Consider the following 13,520-nt stretch of genomic DNA (forward strand, 5'->3'; position numbering starts at 1 on the left):
TCACTTTCTGGTTCCCCAAATCTAAGATTCTTATCCTCAAGATTAAAGCCCTTCATGAACTTTCCACTTGTCATCTCTAAATTCCTCCAGCCATTCAATTCTCAGCTCACCAGGTCTCAAAACCTCAAACGCTGGTATCTCATGTATCCCCCTCATTGTAGTGGATCATTCTGTTGTGCTATTAGCCTGTGCTATCAGCCAACTCAATTCAAGAAATCCAAAAGCCATTCCCAAATCTCTTTAGCTTTGCAACTCATCTGTGAACTTCCAAAAAAACACGAAAACCCAATTTCGACATATCTTTCGGTTACCCTTCCTCTTAACAAATTAACAATATGGTTTAGTATTCATCCTAGTCTGATCATGTCTGTGTGATGTGTTTTGAGGGATGACAGTCTTCCTCATCTCAGTCTACACTGTCATCTTTTAATTCTGTGACTATGCCCTCTTGCCCTTGACTCTGCCATCCTTTAAGCATTTATGCTGTCAAGCCCCCTAAGAAACCTGGATGTTTCAACGAGATCATCTCTCATTTTCTAAATTCCAATGAGTAGACAGCCTCTGTTTAACGTTTGTTGTAAATCAAACCTTCCATACAGTGATAGTAAGAACTGCCGATGCTGGAGAATCTGAGATAACAAGGTGTCAAGTTGGTTGAACACAGCAGGCCAGGCAGCGTCAGAGGAGCAGGAAAGCTGACGTTTCAGGTTGAGACCCCTCTTCAGAAGAGAAGGGTCCCAACCCAAAACGTCATCTTTCCTGCTCCTCTGATGCTGCTTGGCCTGCTGTGTTCATCCAGCTCCACACCTGGTTATCTTCCATACAGTAAATCAGCCAAGTGAACTTTCTCTGAATGCCTTCAACAAAATACTTTTTTTCTCAATAAGGTGACCAGAACTGCTCACAGTACTCCAAATGTGGTCTCACCAAACTTTTGTACAGTTGCAGTAGGACTTCTGTACTCTTATACTCCACAACTTTGGAAACAGGGCCAATAAAGATCTGCTTCCCCAAATGAGATTAAAAGATGCAGATTGTGAAGAAAATAAATGTAGGATTACTCCTGACATCTGGTTGAAATTGAAGTCTCTATAATGGTTTGGCATGTAACACTGTTTTTGGAACTCCCTTTAAGTGTGACTGTGATTAACTTATTGTTAACCAACGGTCACCTTGAATAGTTCTCATTGTGAATTGCTGTCATTACATTCTGGTCACCTCAATGCCTACTAGGGTCATTTTGTCTGACAGGTAGGAAAGCACAATAGCATGGACTCATCAATGAAGAAAATCAACAATGTATTTTATCGTAAATGTGTTCAAGACAGGATAAATAGTTCAAGAATATTTTATGGAAAAACTGAATGGCAGAGTTAAAAAATTTCACACTTACTTTTGGTTTCTTTTTGCCAATTTTGAAGAAGTCCAATAGCCCTTTTTGTTCCTTTTCATTCATGCCAGTGAGCGTTGATGCACTTTGACTGAACTCTATAAAAATAAATGTCAATTAAATTCTGACTTCTCTAATTAGTTAAAATGTACTTTGGCAAAGAAAAGTTTCCAATCGCCCAGTAATTTATTGCAACATTTCATATACATGCAGTTGTGAATAATATTTCACATTCAACAGTCAAACAATGTATGGAAACATTTGAATCTATGCAGGCTTTGATAATTTAAAGTGACACATTGTGTGAATTGGAAAACAGACATAACTGTAAAATTTGTTCTGTTATTCCATTTTTATTTGAATTTTGGTTAGTTTCAGGGACTCTCATCTTAAAATCTATTATACAGGAAAGAACTAACATTCTCATTAAGGGCTAAATTTATTTCTTTCCTAACGGACCAGGAGGAAGCAGGACTGACTGATAAAACAAGCAAAGCCAATTGTTTTCATTCCTTCAGTAACATGGGAATTGAACATGCAGAGGGCCATAACATTGGGATACTTTATTTCACTGGAATTAGGTCATTACAAACATGAGGAGAAATTAAGGTTAAACAAGGAGCATTCACAGAATTTACATGGAATGAAGCCTTTGGTTTATACAGTCTATCTGCTCCTGCTTCTCACCAATGCACCTTCCCCCAAGGCCACCGTTTTCCCCCAGACATTTGACTGCTCCAGCTGCACTATCTCACTGTGGTCATCCGCCACTATAGTCCAAACATAATTGCTCAAGATCCCTTGCTCGAAACTCTCCCTGACCATCGCTACATGCTCTTCTGTTACACACTACACAACTAATTTTGTTAGGAAGCAGGAGGTGGTGTTCAAATGGTACTTTGTGAATGGAAGCCTGTGTTCAGTGGCATATCACAGAGTTTGGTCCTGATTCCCCTGTTTTTAAAATGTACATAATTATTGAGATATGAATGTGGGAGGTATGATCAGTACGTTCACAGATGATACGAAAATTGGTGGTGGGGTAAAAAGCAATGAGGAAAGCCTCAAACTACAGATTGATATGTATAGGCTGGACAGATGGGCTGAACAACAGCAAATGGAATTTAAAAGTGAGGTGATGCATTTTGGGAGGACTAACTAGGCAAGGGAGTTTACATTGAATGGCAACATCCTAGGAAGTACAGAGCATCGGGGGACCTTGCTGTGCAAGTCTACAGATCCTTGAGGCCAGAGGACATGCAGATAAGGTGGTTAAAAAGGCATTTGGGATACTTGCATTTATTAGTCAAGGCAGTGAATACAAGGGCAAGGGTGTTTTGATGGAGCTGTACCTAACATTATGTAGACCGCAGCTGGAGTACCAGGTGTAGTTATGGTCACCATACTACAGGAAGGATTTGATTACATGGGAGGGTGCAGAGGGGATTCACCAGGATGTTGCCTGGGCGAGAGCGATTCAGTTATGAAGAGAGATTAGATAGTCTAAGATTGTTTTCCTTCAAGCACAAAAGGCTGAGGTGGGATCTGATTAAGGCGTACCAAGCTCTGAGGGGCACAGACTGGGTAGTAGGGAGAAATTTTTCTCCTTAGTAGAGGGGTCAATTACCAGGGACTGTTTTAAGTAAAAAGGTTTACAGGAGATTTAAGAAAATATTTTTCAGGCGATGGGTATCTGGAACTCACTACCTAAAAGTGTGCTAGAGGCAGGAATCCTCAAGACATTTAAAGGAACATTTAGATGAATACTTGAAACACCATAGCATACATGGCTACAGGCCAAGTGCTGCAAAATCCGATTAGAATGGAAAGATGTTTGACCAGTGGCACAGACACAATGCTTGAAGGGTCTCTTTCCATGCTTTAAAAATTCTGTGGCTTTCCTCCTTGAAACATGCCATCCCAACAACTACATGAGGCACACAGTGACTGTTTGCTGAGCATTTACATGGCTAACCAGAGTTCAATAGTGCCATGATGGCTAAAATGTTTTGAGCTCACAGTAGAGGCAGTGTTCTCTTCTTGCATCACTGATCTGGGTAAATGGCAAAGGCTGAGTTGATATCCAGCCTGAGCTCAAGATATCTTCTCAGTGTCTTAGAGCTCCAAGAGCCATGTGATCAGCTAAACTTGTTGCTTCAGTTCCCACCTCCAACCTGCCAGGCCTCCCTGTGCAGTTTCATCCCAGGGTATGAAGATCAACCTCTTAGACTCAAAACAGAACAGGTCACCATCAGATTTCTCACCACTATGCAACTCCACTGCCCACAAGAAATCATGCAATAACACTTCAAGTTGTACAATATCCCTCGTTAACTGCTTGTCTCCTGAACGAGAACCAACTCTGAGCAATTTCTTGAGTGTACTCTCCTGCTACCAGATCAACAACATAAGTGTGATCACCTATGTCTGGATATTTGGTGACTCCATAGTGTTCAGGGTCAAATACATCCTGTATTTAATTTCGACTCCTGATTTTCTAACTTCAGAATAATATCCTTACACCGATCGGAGGTGCATGCTTATCAACCTTGCAATTATTCAATGATTTTCTTCTCAGTGCTTCCTTCTCTGTCCTCTTGGATACCAATATGAATGCCCAGCTTAGCCACATGTGATGCTTGGCTATGCACCTATCTTTCCCCTTCAGAAGAGGTGGTGAGCTCATGGAGATGGTCCAAAGAAAGGACAAGGTCTTATCCAAAGAAGAGGTATTGTGGAGAGGAGTCCATGAGTGAGTTTGAGCTGCGATTAAAAATATAAACTAGTTCTGGAAGTCTCCCATGCTACTTTTGTTTAGTCTCGGGAAGTAAGGTGCATGGACAGTCATGTATAGTGTGGTTGAAGCATTCACACTTTCCATTACCTTCTGGATGATACGGGGTGCTGACGATTTTAGCAAGGCCAAAGGCTTTTTAAAGTTCCTATAGGATCTAGCTCTCAAAGTTGCAACTCTAATCACTGTGAATCTGACATGAATACCAAACTGGATAAATCAAACACACACTAACACTCTGGTTATAATTGACTTTTTGTGACTGGTGGGAACGGCTTGTGTGAACTTTAATGTCAAAGATGAGTATAACATCCAAATACACAAGAAAGGACTGAAATTAAGGTCACTGAAGCTTTATCCAACACACACACAAAGGTAGCAGGCGTATTAGGAAGCCCAAATAGGATTCTTGTGTATTTACAATGTCCAATGGATTCTGATTGGAATGCCATCTGTTTGGATCCTTGTTCAGCAATGGGTAGCTTACAACAGTGGGTTAAATTGAGACTTCAGAAATGTTTTGCATGTTCGAAAACTTGCGATGCTTCCTCAGTCCTAGGCAGAGGGTAAGCGTAATTATGAGTCTTCACGTTCAGTGCCAGGTAATTGACACAGATACTCAGTTTTCTATCTTGTGACCTCATGGTGACTATAGGGAGGTGTATGAACGTGATGACTCTCAGATGATATCTCGGTCCAAAGCTGCATGTGCTGATGGGGTAAGGTCCACCCATCATAAGGTGAATAAGTCCATCCCAAGGTTACCATCATCCAATAACCTCTTAAACCTGGCTCACCCACCACCCCACACCAATGCATAGCAGTGTGCAACCATTGACAAAGTCACGATCCAACACAGATTGCTCCTTCCAGGCTCAAATGTAGTCCTGGCAATGGTCACTCTGGTGCTGCCACTCTACTAGTACTGTCCAACTGCTGGGTTCTGACTGGCCAACAACTGACACACAGTTGCAAGCTATGGTTCACGAAAGTGTCTTGTAGGAGTGTGGCCATTTTGCTCTCAACAGTGAACCTTCCCAACACCACAGGAGGTATCATAAAGGGCAGGAAGTGGTCTTTAATCAAGCATGTGATTGGTATAATTGGCCACCAAGTGCACAGCCATGCTGCTGTGGATGCTGCCTTCTGAATACACCATTACAGTCAGGGCACATCAGGTTTTCCTTCTCACTCCTTTCACATTTATTTTACCTTCCAGCTCATCTTTGCAGAGACCTGGCAAAAGTCAGTGCAAATTTGCAGATTTCTTTCTCATACCAATAGGTACACTCCAAGGAAGCCTCATTGCATCTCCTTTCATTATTAAAAATCCCACAATTCTCCATTCTTTACTTATAGTTCACTTTACAGACAGGAGTCATAAACCTCTTGTCTCACTATCACTTCCAAGCTGTTAAGATCTCTCTCATGTCTCTGTATATAACTGTGAAGCTGCAATCTGACAATAACCCTGTTCAACTTCAACATTATATCATCTTGCATGTACAAACTCTTCAACTGTACAGTTTAGCTACCTGTTTGTTTAGTACATTGTAGCTGCAAAGTGAATTGTTAACGTATCTAGCTTTCCTCAACTTCACCCCTGGTAATTTCAGCTCTATTCATATTAAATGCATATGCTGCCAATTTATGTCTCTTAATGTGCAAAATTTATCCCTAGATAAAAAAAATAACCTACCACAAGTTTTTCCACACTCTCATTTTTAGGTTGTCTAAGATTCCACCGCACTTCTCTACTCAACTGTTGCATGATTTTAAACAGACTGCACTAAGCTTTGAATTTAGCTCATGAATATAAAGTAAAAACTGCAGGTTTGTTGACACTGATCCTAGAGTCTTTATTATTCAATCACTGGTACAGATTGATGTTCCTAGCACAGGCACTACCTACTGCTTCTCACCCTTCATAGGATTCTTGTGTATTTACAATGTCCAATGGATTCTGATTGGAATGCCATCTGTTTGGATCCTTGTTCAGCAATGGGTAGCTTACAACAGTGGGTTAAATTGAGACTTCAGAACCCGCTCCCCATCCCCCTTTCTGATGAAGGGTCTAGGCCCGAAACGTCAGCTTTTGTGCTCCTAAAATGCTGCTTGGCCTGCCGTGTTCATCCAGCTGCACACTTTGTCATCTCGGATTCTCCAGCATCTGCAGTTCCCATTATCTCTTGTCCTTCCAGCTTGCGTTGAGCTTTGCTGGAACACTGCAGCAAACCAAAGACAGAGATGTTGGCCAGGGAACAGTGTGGTGAGTTAAAGTGGCGGGCAACAGGTAGCTCAGGGTCTGTTTCGTGAGCAGAATGTAGATGTTCTGCAAAGTGGTCACCCAGTCTACGTTTCATTCCCCCAAAGTAGGAGTGACACATTGTGAGCAGTGAATGCAGTCGATTAGATTCTGGGAAGTGCAAGTGTAATGTTGCTACACCTAGAAGGTATGTTTGGGCCCTTGGATACTGAGGAGGGAGGAGGTAAATGGGCAGATGTTGCATCTTTGCCGGTTACACATGAATGTGCTGCAGGGCTGTGGAGAGTTGTTCGAGGTGAAGGAAGTGTGGACCAAAGTGTCCCGGAGAAAACGGTCCCTGCGGAGGCCAGGCAAGGGACGGGAGGGGAATATGTGTCTGATGGTAGCATCTTGCTGGAGGTGGTGGAAATGGCGTCTGATGACCATCAGACCGAAATTTTAACTCTGTTTTCTCCTTCACAGATGCTGCGAGACCTGCTGAGCTTTTCCAGGAACTTTGTTTTTGTTCCCAAACATATCTTCCAGGTGAAGCAACATTTCACCTCCACTTCCCAGAATCTAGTCTACTGCATTCGCTGCTCACAATGTGGTCTCCTCTACTTTGAGGAAACAAAGCTGGGTGACCACTTCACAGAACATCTACATTCTGCTCGCAAAAAAGACCCTGGACTACCTGTTGCCGGCCACTTCAATGCACCACTCTGTTTCCTGGCCAACATCTCTGTCTTTGGCTTGCTACAGTGTTCCAGGGAAGCCCAACGCAAGCTGGAAGAACAACACCTCATTTTCTGCTTGGGGACCCTGCAGCCCTCCAGACTCAGTATTGAGTTTAATAATTTTAGGGCCTAAACTCTCCCAGCCTGATCATTATCAACTTCTTTGTCTGTCCAAATGTCTTTCTTCTCTATAGAACATAGAACATAGAACAATACAGCGCAGAACAGGCCCTTCGGCCTCCATGTTGCACTAACCTGTGAACTAATCTAAGCCCCTCCCCCTACACTATCCCATCATCATCCATATGCTTGTCCAAGGACTGTTTAAATGCCCCTAATATGGCTGAGTTAACTACATTGGCAGGCAGGGCGTTCCACGCCCTTACCATTCTCTGAGTAAAGAACCCGCCTCTGACATCTGTCTTAAATCTATCACCCCTCAATTTGTAGCTATTACCCCTTGTACAAGGTGAAGTCATCATCCTCAGAAAAAGACTCTCACTGTCCACCCTATCTAATCCTCTGATCATCTTGTATGTCTCTATTAAATCTCCTCTTAGCCTCCTTCTCTTATGTTTCTATTAAATCTCCTCTTACCCTCCTTCTCTCCAATGAGAACAGACCCAAGTCCCCCAGCCTTTCTTCATAGGGCAGGCTCAATCCAATTGTTTATTCCCTACCCGACACCCTTCCCTTTTTTTTGCATATAAACTGACATTTTCTCAGCTACCATCAGTTCTGAGCAGGAGTCACCAGATCAGAAACGTTAACTCTGCTTCTTCCTTCACAGATGCTGCCAGACCTGCTGAGCTTTTCCAGCAACTTTGTTTTTGTTCCTGATTTACAGCGTCCACGGTTCTTTCGGTTTTATTACATTATAGAGAGAATAGAGATGGAGCATGAAGCTGCAACAACAAACGAGTTCATGGATTTGTTTCCTTTAGGAGAAAAGTAATGACAGCAGTGCTGGAGGCAACAGAGGCAATATCAGTGGAAACTCAGTCATTGAGATGTGAGATCAGGTTAAGGACAGAGAGAAATCTTAGATTCCTGCAGTAGGAAAAGATATGGAAGCAGCAAAGGCAGCTGAACAAATGGCGTCAACATAATGACAAAGAAGTTCATGAGCTCCTTAACTATAGAAGAGACAGGGAAGGTGAGTTGTGAGCTTGAGAAGATCATTTTCAGCATAGTTTTGATTCAGTGTCTTACATCCTTAACGATCGTAATTTACTATGCCTTGCCTTGCAAGACAAAATTACGAAAATTTTATATGAGCATTGCATTAAAACTCTTGAGTTAATATGAATAAAAATAATGCAAGTTATCATTCTTTCTCACATCCAGTAACAGTAATCAAGTTTTTGATTTTACAATGGAAGATTTATTCTATGTTCCATCTGTGCCATGATAATGGATCAGAAAAGAACTTATGGACATATTGAACTTTTAATTCCAGCATGAGTGTTTTTTAGAAAAGAGGAGAGTCTGGCAGAGTCCTGTGTGGGCCCAAGAAACGTTTGGGTAATTTTTTGATCTTGGCTGTATACAGCAGTGCTCGTGAGAAGAATATAGTGCATCAGGACTTCAGAGTGAATAGTTCGTGTTAATTCCAGACCAGATTAAAAAATCAGAAAGTGGTTATTTAAGCAGAGTGTAGTGAACCTGAAGTATATGCTAGTTCCAGGAAGAAGCTATCGCAGTTCAAGTTTAAAAATTGAAGTCCTAAGTGATTTAAACCTACTGAAATATTAGATACAGGGATACTGGTTTGAGTAGAATGGTATTTTGAGTACAGCATAGGAATGTTGTTTCCAGAACTGAACCAGTGGTGTTTTACCATACAAATGCTACTTTGCTTCTTCTCAATTTATAAAGGAGTGTTTTGGGATTAATGCAATTATACTTCCATGATGCATTTAAAATCTTTGAATTTGTATTGTAAGTATTTGTACTATTCCACTTTCATTTAGTTCATCTGAAAATAAACTCCCATGCTGAATTTATTAAAGCAAAATCTGCAGCATTGTGTGCTTTTGTTTCAGTGAGAGAAACAAATCAAAACAAATCAAATATGGTTTATCAACATGGATTCATGATGGGGAATTGGACTTGGCCAGTATCAATATCTGCTATTTCTGGACAAACTCACCTCTGCTAGTATCCAGAGCATACAATTCCCGGGTTTCCAAATCATTTAACGATTTTGAAAGATCCACCTTTTCCCTTCTGATGTTGTCTTTCAGGAGTACAAGGTGATCTGAATTGAAGTCACATTTCTCACATATAGCTGGCAGCAGATCCTGCAAGGGTACAAATGGACTGACTCGCACCACAGTTTTTTGTGTCTTGTGGAAATTCACCACCAACCTCACAGTTTTCTGTAATGGTAAACACATTAGATTAAGAATGAACACAAATAATAACATGTCCATCAGAATAGATAAATGTTTCATTTAACCACTGGTAATTTTGTAATTTTATGAGCTTGTAGCACTTGATCATGAAGACATTTTCAAGAGCTTGGTGCAGAGAATTCAATAAAATACACTCATATAAGTTGTACCATCAGTAGAAACTATGTCTCAATATATATTATCCACAAATCTAATATATGAAGAAACATTCATAAATCATCAAAATTTTCAATCTACTCAAACTTATTCACCATCCTTCATTTCTAAGCCCTAGCAGAAGTACTCAAACTATTGATTCCTAACCTTTAAAACCACCTTCGTCACATTCTATGCAATTTTGTGAAACTTTTGGTGAATGGACATAAACATCAAAGAGGCTAGCACAGCAAATTAATTAGGAATCACATTTTGGGTGCACTGAATTATCTGAATAATAGCACAATTAGTATATAAAAGGTTTTTTTTATAAATTACATACAATAATGCTTCTGATTTGTTACCTACTTCAGGCACTACAGGTGGGGGTCTTCTTGGCTTCTCCTCAATAACTTTCTGCTTTATGAACACTTTGTCTATATCCAAAACTCCAACTGGAGTATTTGGCTTGAAGCCCAATGGTTTGCACGTCTCTCTGGATTGCAGTTCAAGGGTATGATGGGTTGGATTCAAATGATACTGACTGCACAAATCAATCAAGAGATCCATCACTGCTTTACTGTAGTGAGAAAAAATTAAATCAAAAATTATGAACGTATGTCACCTTTCAAACTGACACATCATCTGTGCATTTTGAAGACTGTTAAATTAAAAACTAAAATGCTCCTAAAATCTTACAATAATAAATTTATAACTCATTTTTATTTGGTGATTTTATTTAATTGAATGGTGCTTCAAACTTGCCACAGATAACTTCTCAGGTTTAGTGGTATCAGTCAATCTTGTAGGCAGTTTGCCCATATTATCTCACAATAACTGACTCATCTTGCTCTATATCTAAACTTAAGAAACATTAGAACACTTTTGTGACAAAAATCAAACAATTTTAAACAGAAGGCACTGATGAAACTCAGCAGGTCTGGCAGCATTAAGGAGAGTGAACCAATGTTAATGTTTGAAGTCCAGTGTGACGACTGTAATTGTTTACTCAATGCCATTATCAAATTTTTGTTCAATTGACTCCTTTTGTTGAACTTTATTTTAGTGACTCACATTCATCTGAGCAGCTGTAGAACTTTTTCAAAAGAAGAGACATACTTGACTTGAAATGTTAACTCTATCTCTCTCCACAGTTGTTACTAGACCTGCTGAGTTTCTACAGCATTTTCTGTTTTTATTTCAGATCTCTAGCATCCATGATACTTTACAATTATTTGAATAGTTCTACCATTTTGCATGTATTTGTTTGATCTCTTTATACATGGGACGAACTTTAGCAAGACTGGCTTGTTCCAAAGTGAAATGAAACATACAGAGCAGCATTTAGGATCAGAATTGTTCTGTTCAATTGATGCAGTTTTGCTTCATTGTAACAACCTCAGAGTAGTGAATGTTTGGGGTTGTCCAACTTGGCAAAATCAGAACAAACCCTCCTGCATTCTGTCATGCACTCTGAGGGCAGAAGCTCGTCCTTCTATGGCTTCCTGGCATTTTCAGGCTTTTGTTGTCCAACGCCTTGTCCCTTTGTCCTCACTTCAGATTCTGCTTCAAGTCAAACCTGATTATTCACAACCTCTACTCAGCATGGGGTTCACCAGCCAAACTCAGCAATGACCACACCACCCCCCGCACCCCGCCCCCCCCACCCCAACGAGTTCAAATGAGTAGGGCTGTCACAGCATCTAGTCTGAGTAGTTGCTAAAATGTCAAAACATTTTTTTTTGGTGGGATGCCAGTTCAGACACCCCATTCAAGACTTAGAACATTGAGATATATTCTACTTTTAGGTGAATTTAATTTTTTAAACACAAACTTTAACTTAAAAGTGTTTTTCAGTAAGACCCTCACCTTGATCCTTTCCATGAAAGGATCACAAAATTTAGAAGCATGACATTTTGCAGTACATTTCAACTATTCACTCATTTTGAAATGGTTACTAACTCAGTATAAATGAAGCATTAAACAATAAATGAACAAAATACAATTAAGAAATACAAATGTTTAGAGAACTGCAATAAGACCATTAAAACTGTTTAATTTAAACATTTTATTAATTTCTTGCCTCATAACAATAAAGGTTCATCATTGAAGCTTCACATCATGATCTTATGAAAAATTCTGCCAGCATAGCAATACTGGAGACAGTGAATCTTGCTGAAAACAGAATTTTATTTATTAATGGAAATTAAGAACTGTGAATGAAAATTGGGATTCTTAGCAACTGTGTTTTGTCAATAAAATACCACAGAGTTCCAAATTTATATCCACAGCGCATGCACACTTGAGCAGCAAAGCTGCCAGATGTTAGTTCACTGAGGCTGTTTGTCCATAACATGTACAATTTAAAGTTTTGTGGACAATGCAAAACTTGGCAAAGTTATAAATATTGAGCATCATAACAGAAGACCTTAGTATAATGGGAAGATACACTGCACATGCAATTCAATAAGGCTTTCCTTATGCAACTTGTAATGCAAGTAATGCAATTTGAGAGAAACAAAATGGAAAGATGGTATCATCAGGAAATTAAGGGTCCTGACCTGAAACATCAGCTTTCCTGTTCCTCTGATGCTGCCTGTATTTCTGAAGCACTATACTTTGTCATCTCTGACTCCAGTATATGCAGTTCTTGCTATTTCATCATCTCAATGGTGCTATCTTGAGGAGATGTCCTGATGAAAGGTCATCTGCTTGAAATATAATGCTTTCATAGAATCCCTACAGTGTGAAAGCAAGCCATTTGTCCAATCAAGTCAACATCAACCGTCCAAATAGTGTCCCAACGGAACCCACCCAGCTAGCCAATCTCTGGAACCCCGCAATTCCCATGGCTGACCCACCTAACCTACACATCCCTGGCTACTATGGGCAATTTAGCATAGCCAATTCATCTAACATGCACATCTTTGGAATGCGGGAGAAAACCGAAGCACCCAGAGGAAACCCACGCAGACATGGGAAGAATGTGTAATCTCCACACAGACAGTTGCCCCAGGTGGAATCAAATCTGGGTTCCTAGTGCTGTGAGGCTGCAGTGCTAACCACAGAGCCACGGTGCCACTCCAAAGTCTGATGCTCTGCTGCTTTGAACTATCCGGGCTCACAATTTCTCCCCACAAGTGATGTTGGACCTGTTGAGTATTTGCAGTTTATTTTTTATTTCAAATTTCCAGCATCTGCATTATTTTGCTTTTATATTAGTGTTTAAATCTTTGCCATTTCTGATCTAGGAATGTCTGCCTTGAAGAAGTTTCACTCTTCTCTCCAATGGGTCTTCCAATTGTCTCTTCCACCGCGTACCACTTCTTTGCTTTTGAGTTTCTTTATGTTTGATCAGATGGCTAAATAAGTCCACTTTGACAGACATGTTTCTTTGTTCAGCAACTGCCTTCAACTTCGATTTATTCCAACTTGATGGATTCCAACTTAATCTCTACCTTTCTTGTTAGGATCACAGATACATCCAAGATATTCAGAACTCTCCAAATCACTGATCTTGACACATTGTACTCCAATATTCTCTCTCCACCCGGACCTTTCCCTCCAGTTTCTGATCTTAACTAGATTTTTTTCACTGAGAACCGCTGGCATGACATCAGATATCTGAAATTCTCTGCTCCTCTTCTCCTTCATTCTAAACAATTTCTCTCTGAACTTGCTGCAGTCCGTTCTGGCAATTCCAACCTTAACATCATCATCCAATTCACCAACATAAATATCACCAGTGTTGTACAGATTTCTAACTATCAGGGGCCAAATGCCAACTATCACCACTATCTCC

At 40.3% G+C, this 13,520-nt stretch overlaps 1 protein-coding gene across 8 annotated transcripts in view; it reads right to left on the minus strand.

Moving 5' to 3' along the window:
* The window catches only part of cobl (cordon-bleu WH2 repeat protein), a 308,135-nt gene that overhangs the window by 183,494 nt on the left and 111,121 nt on the right, over positions 1 to 13,520 (minus strand). For all 8 annotated transcript variants that reach the window (XM_048552683.1, XM_048552656.1, XM_048552647.1 and 5 more), the window contains exons 3-5: positions 10,088 to 10,298; positions 9,319 to 9,547; positions 1,394 to 1,488 (exon numbers count right to left, since the gene is read on the minus strand). In XM_048552683.1, the coding sequence (XP_048408640.1) occupies positions 1,394 to 1,488; positions 9,319 to 9,547; positions 10,088 to 10,298 (535 nt within the window). The remainder of the gene's footprint in view (positions 1 to 1,393; positions 1,489 to 9,318; positions 9,548 to 10,087; positions 10,299 to 13,520) is intronic.

The sequence above is a fragment of the Stegostoma tigrinum genome, chromosome 2 (genome assembly GCF_030684315.1).
Source record: "Stegostoma tigrinum isolate sSteTig4 chromosome 2, sSteTig4.hap1, whole genome shotgun sequence".
Taxonomy (NCBI): domain Eukaryota; kingdom Metazoa; phylum Chordata; class Chondrichthyes; order Orectolobiformes; family Stegostomatidae; genus Stegostoma; species Stegostoma tigrinum.